Source organism: Hippoglossus stenolepis, chromosome 10 (assembly GCF_022539355.2).
Source record: "Hippoglossus stenolepis isolate QCI-W04-F060 chromosome 10, HSTE1.2, whole genome shotgun sequence".
NCBI classification, from domain to species: domain Eukaryota; kingdom Metazoa; phylum Chordata; class Actinopteri; order Pleuronectiformes; family Pleuronectidae; genus Hippoglossus; species Hippoglossus stenolepis.
In genome coordinates, this window is record NC_061492.1 from 14,285,653 (window position 1) to 14,293,733 (window position 8,081).

General features: G+C 43.0%; 1 protein-coding gene across 4 annotated transcripts in view; it reads left to right on the forward strand.

Annotated features, from left to right (window-relative positions):
- The window catches only part of esrrb (estrogen-related receptor beta), a 47,501-nt gene extending 39,621 nt beyond the window's left edge, over positions 1–7,880 (forward strand). For all 4 annotated transcript variants that reach the window (XM_035168925.2, XM_035168926.2, XM_035168923.2 and 1 more), the window contains 2 exons: positions 612–881; positions 4,618–7,880. In XM_035168925.2, coding sequence (XP_035024816.1) covers positions 612–881; positions 4,618–4,862 — 515 coding nt within the window. In that variant the 3' untranslated portion in view covers positions 4,863–7,880. The remainder of the gene's footprint in view (positions 1–611; positions 882–4,617) is intronic.
- The last annotated feature ends 201 nt before the right edge of the window (positions 7,881–8,081 follow it).

Sequence of the window (8,081 nt, forward strand, 5' to 3'; positions counted from 1 at the left end):
GTGTGTGTGTGTGTGTGTGTGTGTGTGTGTGTGTGTGTGTGTGTGTGTGTGTGTGTGTGTGTGTGTGTGTGTGTGTGTGTGTGTGTGTGTGTGTGTGTGTGTGTGTGCGTCCCCTCGTCACCTCCTCCCGCTACACAGTGCATGTCATGTCCTCAACCCCTCCAATGAGAATGTGTCTCGGTGCTAATCCCCCTCACACCAATAGAAGTGTGACAGGATACAAGGGGGTAACCACATGGCTTTGTGTATCCCGGACCTTTGCACCGATTTACTGTGCTCACTTACAGTAAAGCCCACTCAAGTGCTCTGACACAGGCTTCAAAGAGGACCTTCCACTGTGCATTTAAAATTAAACACCTCTCGCTGACATGGGCCTCATCGTGTACTCCAGGCTGCCGCGCCGCAGGACTTTATTTTTTTCGGGGTTCACATATCAACTTAAAGTGATGTTTGATTCACTTTTTAAAACTTTACAACAAAGGAAGACTTCTGACTGAACCATGGAAGCTGCACTATTTCACTTTTTTACTCTTCTTCGAGCATTTAAAGGTTCATTTATTTTTGCGTCTTCGCGTCCCGTCTTCTCACACTTTTCTCCTCTGTCCCTCCAGGCTTCTCTGCTCTGTCGCTGGGAGACCAGATGAGCCTACTGCAGAGCGCCTGGATGGAGATCCTCATCCTCAGCATCGTGTTCCGCTCGCTGCCGTACGAGGACGAGCTGGTGTACGCCGAGGACTACATCATGGACGAGGAGCACTCGCGGCTGACGGGCCTGCTCGACCTCTACGTGTCCATCCTGCAGCTGGTCCGCAAATACAAGAAGCTCAAGGTGGAGAAGGAGGAGTTTGTCACCCTCAAGGCCATCGCTCTCGCCAACTCAGGTGGGATTTGTTGCGCTCACTGACGCATCAGAAATTACATCCAAGTGCCATGATATTTGATTGAAGTAAATATCGTGTGCATTTTGATAAAGACATCATTTTACATAAGAAACAGAACAACCCAAATGATTTTAGGTTTGTAGGTTTGAATAAATATTTTAATTTATCAAGTGAAATCAAACACTGTTATATATTATTATTTAAGCATTGCATGATAACGTATAAATTGTCAAAAAAAATATATATCTTTAGTGTGATTTAGCAAAAGCCCTCATAACCTAATAAATAACACATTTATAAAAAATATATTTGACTCCACACTTAGTCACTATTAGAGGCACAAACCGTCTTTTGTTTTGAATATTAGACAAAATCTATGTTGTTGCTGCATTATCTATAAAGATGATTTGAGTTACTTTGTTAAAGAATTTTCTAAAATACTTCATAATTCCACTGTATTTTTCTACATAATAAATTACCAGAACTACTAATAATAAAATACATTTTGTATTAGCTTAGTATAACATATATGTCAATCACAAAATATTTTATTATAGCATAAAGTTGTTTGAAAAATGTTTTTTCAGGATTAATTCAGCCCCAAAATAAAATGCGCTTTTGACCAAAAATCTACCAATAAAGAGAAAGTAAGAAAGAAAAAAAAGAATTAAGCATTTTGTAGTGTAATAACAATTTACTATTATACATTGCATGGACATTAGAACTTAATTTGTTAAAACTCAGAAATCAGTTTTACCGAGATTTTCTTCAGGTTTATTATTCACTCCGGATATTTCACTGTGTCCTGACTGGCCCTCTGAGTAATGCACGCTGCATAGTGTAATATCCAGACGCAGCAGGGTTCTGTCTAACAGAGTTTTCAGAAATGACATTTCCTCGTTTTTCAGGAGTTTCTCGGTGTAACCTTTAGTGTGGAGCTCGAGATGGAGAGATGGAGAGGAGATAAGGGCAGTGCAGGAGACAGAGGGCTGGAGGATTGAGCTTTTTTTAATTGAACACCTTCCGTGTTGTGGTATTTCTCCGGCGCTCCCTCTCCCCCTCTCTTTCTCTATCTCCATAACAGTAGCTGGAGGGCACAGCAGCCACGGGAGATAAATTTAGCATTTCATTAGGAGCACAGGGGCTGTCAATAAAATGTGTTAAGTCGAATGGAATGAGTATCAGGGAGTGATAGGCCTCGTTTGTTCCGATGCGGAGACGCCACGCCGCTATTGACAGGCTGCTTTTGAGGAGGCACAACCTGTCCCGCTCTGATCAATGCACGCCTGGGTCACCGGGCCGCTCTCTCCCTTGTTTTGTCCGGGGCTGAAAAATGAAAATGCTGATGGTGGGGCTTTGCTTTCAGACAACAGAGCTCTGGTCGGGGAGGTGGGGCTGTGGGAGAGGGGAGAGATGGGGGTCGAGGGAGGAGGAGGTGGAGCAGGAGGAGGAGGAGGAGGGTGTCCGGAACGTTAGAACAAGGTCTCTGGGAGATCACTCTCCCGGGAGCCCCTCTGTCTGACAGCTGTGAAAATTCATAGCGATTGATTTTGTAATTAGCAGTTTATCAATCGGATCGACGTGGGCTCACTGATGGATTGCGAGGAAATTGTTTCTTCAGAGTTGTTTTTTTTAAGTCTACCCCTCCTCCAAGGGCTACAAGCGGAGCGCTCGCTGGCTCCTGCCCTCCTTTCCCTCCCATCTGTTGAGATGTCTTTATCTCCCTTTTTATTTTCTCCTCTTTCTCCCCCCCCCCGTCACTGCAAAACATTTCATCACAGCACAGTTCCAATCAGGTTTATTGCTAAACTGTGCGCGTGTTTGCGAACGTGATAAACAGAATAAAATATTAGATTGATTTGTAAAAAAAAAAATGCAGCTTGTTCGGTTGTGAATTCAGCCTCCATGAAAAGAACAAGAGATAATTATGTCACACCACATCCTCAGTTTTTTTCTCTATTTTTTGCCTTTTGTTCTTTCCATCCTCCCCCTCTCCCCTCCCTCCCTCTCTCCCGCGTTCACTTTACAAAACGACCTACTTCATTTTACCACTGTGGATTTGAAAACCGTCAGGGTGAGAAATGTCTCAAGGTCTTGGGAATACAGTTGTTCCAGTCAATGAATTTGGGGCGAAGTCTGAAATCTGTTTTGCCTTTTATTGTCCCGCGTGGTAAAATATGCACCGCCAAGGTGAGACGAGTCAGGCAGCCAATGACATGCTGCCTCTGGAGTGCCAGACACCGGTTAACCAGTGTGAGAAAGCGCAACACCCCTGGACCGAGAGAGAGAGAGAGAGGGGGAGAGAGAGCGGGAGCAAAGCAGCAGAGAAAACAGAGGCAGAGAAAAGCGAGAATGAGAGTGGAGGGCTGTAACATGATGTACAGAAGGAACGGAACAAAACAATGGCACTGTAGAGAAACGCTATAGAAGCCAGACTGAAACTAAAGACTGCTCCAAGACAGGAGAGGAGGAATTGATCTGGGTAGACTGAAGACTGAGAGAGTCATAGGCTGTGTCCGAAATCACTCACTAATCACTATATAGTCCACTATATGGTGAGTTTCCCATTTTGTGTAGTGAAGTTTTTTTGTACCGGATGTAGTGCAGTCATTGTTTATAATAATGCATCATGTAAAATGGTGTACAACTGATGGTCAATAACTGAGCAATATCTACCATCATGCATTGCGCTCATGGTGGAGAGACGAGGAGAGAGGAGCGTAAATACGAGCAGCGCATCACAGCACAAACTGTGGGAAATAGTTTTTTTTGATGATGATGAGATGACCATTTAATATGTTTTTTTACCTTAAAGTATTAATACTAAGTGAGATCAGATACATATACTATATAAACATGTATTTTCTACGAACCGCTTACAATTTCACCTGTTTATACAGGTTAGCACTCTATATGTCTGATTTTTCATAAAGATTGTGGAAAGATAATGAATTACGCCAATGTTAAAGTAAGTAAAAAATAAATTGTGATTAGTCCCTTGATCTGGATCCACACCAAAATGTATTGGTTTCTTCTTTAGGTCATGCAGCAGGAACATTTAAATTTGCCTCTTCTCATCCCTATATTTACATTTCCTGGATTTGTTGTTGAATAAATTAACATTTCTCGCCCCCTTGTCTGTGATGGTCAGAAATTCCTTTGAGGGAGAAGCAAAGGAATTAATTGAAAGGAAGTGTTGAATTCATCTCAGACTTGTTTACAGCGTCCAATTCTCTAATGGAGCCCCCTCTTTTTTTCTCCTCTTTGTTTTTTTGTTCTAAAGCAATGTGTCCTTTGGAACGGAGAGGTGTTTAATGTGTACTTACTCAGCAGAGATTGGGTGCTATTCATGCCATTGTTACTGGAGGATAACATTGATTTTCAGTCTCGCTGGTCAAGGGCCATATGAATATCCTGCCCAGTCCACCAAAGAACAAATATATAAATAAATAAAGTAAAGCAGATGTTCTGTTTTTATGATCTATTCTTTATCTTGTCAGGCTGTGAGTTATGTTTATAATGTCTTCCATACCTTGCTGCTACTGACGGAGCAGTAAAGATCAATCATGAGATTTAATTTTGTTTTAGAAAAATCCATTTCCCATCACTCCTGTTATATTACCAGTGTCTCAAAGTGCAAACTATATTTCTCACAAGTTACTTTTTCCGCCCTTTTTTTTACAAATTTGAAAACCCATCAATCCTCACAATCCTTTTTTTCTGTCCTCTCGTCCAGACTCTATGCACATAGAGGACATGGAGGCGGTCCAGAAGCTCCAGGACGCCCTCCACGAGGCCCTGCAGGACTACGAGAGCAGCCAGCACCAGGAGGACCCGCGGCGGGCAGGCAAGCTGCTCATGACCCTGCCCCTGCTGCGGCAGACGGCTACCAAGGCTGTGCAGCACTTTTACAGCATCAAAGTGCAGGGCAAGGTTCCCATGCACAAACTCTTCCTGGAGATGCTGGAGGCCAAGGTCTGATCGGAGGGTGGCTGATTGGCCATGGCAACAGAGGAGGGCTGCGTTGGCGATACAGAGAGTGACTTGAACCGAGGCTGAGGGTCCTCAGGAGAGGGGGACCCCCACTGACTGAGACTGTCCTCTCTCGCTCCCCCTCCTGGAACCCTGGGGCACTAAATAAAAAAGAAGAAATGCAAAACGTGGTTATTAGTATAAATATAAAAAGGATGCAGATTAATTTAAAATATATAAGAAATACTATGTACAGTAATAATTTTTTGGGTTTTTGTTAATTGTTAGTGGTCATGCTGTATATGAAGAAGGACCCCTCTGCCCCTCAGCGTCTTCAGAATAAGTAGTTGCCAGTTCTTGATAGAGACAAGTTTTCTTTTTGTTTTCAGAAAACAAAAGTTGTTTAAATTTGTTCAGGCAGCAAAGTTGTCAACAACCATAAACAGACTCAGTTGTCTCCCAGTTGTGTTTTCGCCTGGACCCGACCAGGACCATGTATATATTTATTAATGGAAGACTGAGTGTACAGATCAAAGTCTGGTGAACTTGGTGGCCATTTTCTCTTGTTCTCCTACTGGATAAAAAAAAAAAGATGAACTAAAATTGTTACTTAAATGTGAACTCTTATCAGTTTAAATGTCCTTGGATATACCTCTCCAGAGCAGTGAGCCGTGTGGTCTTTGTGGATCCTTCTCAGACTGGAAGACTTGCTGGTCCCATGTTTAGCTGAACTAGCGTAGGCAGGTACAATATTCAGTCGAATTATTCTGTAGTAACTCAGCAATAACGGGGCTGTGTGGGGAAGCTGAGCTTGACCTCCTATCTCTCATGTGCTTTTCAATGCTGCTGTTGCTAAAAGACCATGCCTGTATATCTCAGTCCCACCAGTGGGACACACCACTGTACCACTGATGCACACCAGTGTTTCTCCTCCCCTCTCCCCTCCTGTAGTGGTTTGTGTCAGTGCTGTTTATGCAACCCATTGAACCCCAAATTTGGTCATTGCATCTTGGCATGCGAACAGATGACCTGATTCGGGTTAGGTGAAAGATGATCAGCGGGTTTGGTGTGGCAGTATCAAAGGATTTATGCCGAGTGGCAGGAGTCCAGGAGATTCCATGTTCAAACAATCAGAGGTCCATATGTCAGCCGCTCTATTTTGGGCTCTTTTAAGCCTGTGGCAGAGTCATCCTGCACACAGGGAGCAAGGTGCCCAGCATCTGCTCTCACCATTTTAGACACCTCCCATCTTTTAATAGCTGTGCCTGCATTTATAGAGCTTCAACCAAACGGAGGTAAATAGCAGGTGCAGGGCCGGAGTGGTGGCACTTCACACTGGGTTTATTTTTAACCCAGCAGGAGGTGGTTGTCTGCGCAGCCTCCCAGGAGTACAGTAGACACGTGGAACACTTCTTCTTGACCTCATGTTGACACAGTGGCCGGAGCAGAGTAACACCTTTCCCTCCGGTCTGGAGGCGGGCAGGCATCTGTGAGGAGAGCTCGGGATGCCCAAGAATGCACATGTGAATAGCTATGCAAGAAACAAAGTGTCAGCATGCATGCTTCGTAGGGTAACAGCAACCCGACAGCGTGTCAGTACAAGGTGTGATCTCTGGTGGGAGAACAAGATGTTGCGCTCCCTTCTCCCTGTGTTTAGCTGCGTGTCCATGACGCCGGGTGTGAGTAATACGTTAGTCCAGTCCAGCAGAGCTGCCGCTCATCTCCATGTGAGGGAGGATGTGTCGGAGGTGAATACTTATACTACTGAAAGATTTTATGTGATGTGATAAATTGTGGCACTGTTGCAACAATATGATACTGTGATCAAAAGAATCCCTAACATTGCAGTAGGGTAGGATTGCCGCCATTCTCCAGATATCAGTGGCTAGCACTGATCCAGCGACGGCATGCTTTTTTTTACAGCAGCCTGACTGGCCAAGCAATGGAGGATGTTTACCCACTCCAGCACCCAATCATCTTTACTTGAACCGCTGTCCAGTTAACAAGCTCCACTGTAGACGGTGACAATATAACTTCAGTTATTTTACTGTTGTGCAATACAACAGGGACCAATTCTGACTGAAACCATGCTGAAAAGCATGCTTTTACTTAGATTTGGGAGAATTTGTACGCTACTAACTAACACAGCATTCTAAAGCCCTCTAATTTCAAACATGTATCCCGTATATCAGAAGAGGAACTATATTTGATTTGCTTAGCTGACAAAAACTCTTTTGTGCTTGTTTCAATAAAAGTGCAGTATAAATTAAAACTTTTGCAGAAAATCTTTACAACTAGTATTTTATAGTGTCCCAAATGATCATCCATAAGAATCATAATAACGGGAGTCATCTCATCTTCCTGTTTCTTTTTACATAGCAAGGTGGCACTGTGTTAAGTAAAAGATAACATGTCTTACATTACAATCTGTGTCGAAGTGTATAAATGTATCAGCGTCAATACAGTAGGTTGCCGAAATACCATTGAAAATAAAGTATGCAGCACCCTGCTGACTACTACCTCATTATCATATTGTCAATATTTCTCTGATTCAACACTTTCTGCTCTTTATCAACTTCACATGTCTGTGACATTCAGTACCTGAGCCATCCATGTTTTTATCAGACAAACGTCCCCCCCAGTGCTCCTGCCAAAATGTTTGTAATCGTAGTTTCTGATCTTCCTGTTTGTCCTTCATAGACCTGTTTGTAAAGGTAAAGCATGCTTCACGTCGACCACGTGACTTGGCCATTGGTGGGTGTGACCCCCATTTTGGTTACTAAGCGGGTATGTGTTTTTATGAGCATCAGTGTGTCAGAATTGGTCCCTTGATGATAAATTGCAGACAGGGGCAGGTGACTGATTTCCTGCTTCTGTGCTCTGAGTATTTATGGTGTGAAATATATCATTTGGCAATGGTGTACATTGATATCTCTGATGGTTGAATCACCAATATCTGTGTAACTTTTATGTTTTGATTTTCAAAAAGGTAAAGGATCAACAAATTAAATACTCCCTGAACTCTGACTCGTCTGTGTTATGACTAAAATGTGTAGTAAAACTTGATGAAAACTTTTCTATACAGCCAATACACACCAGTAATCTAGATCAGTTTGTTTAAGACTTGCAGTTTTCCTGAGTTGCGAAAGCACTGAACGCCATTTTCTATATAAAACTGGCAACTGACATAACAACTTTATTGAATCAATCACACAGTTGGCAAAACTT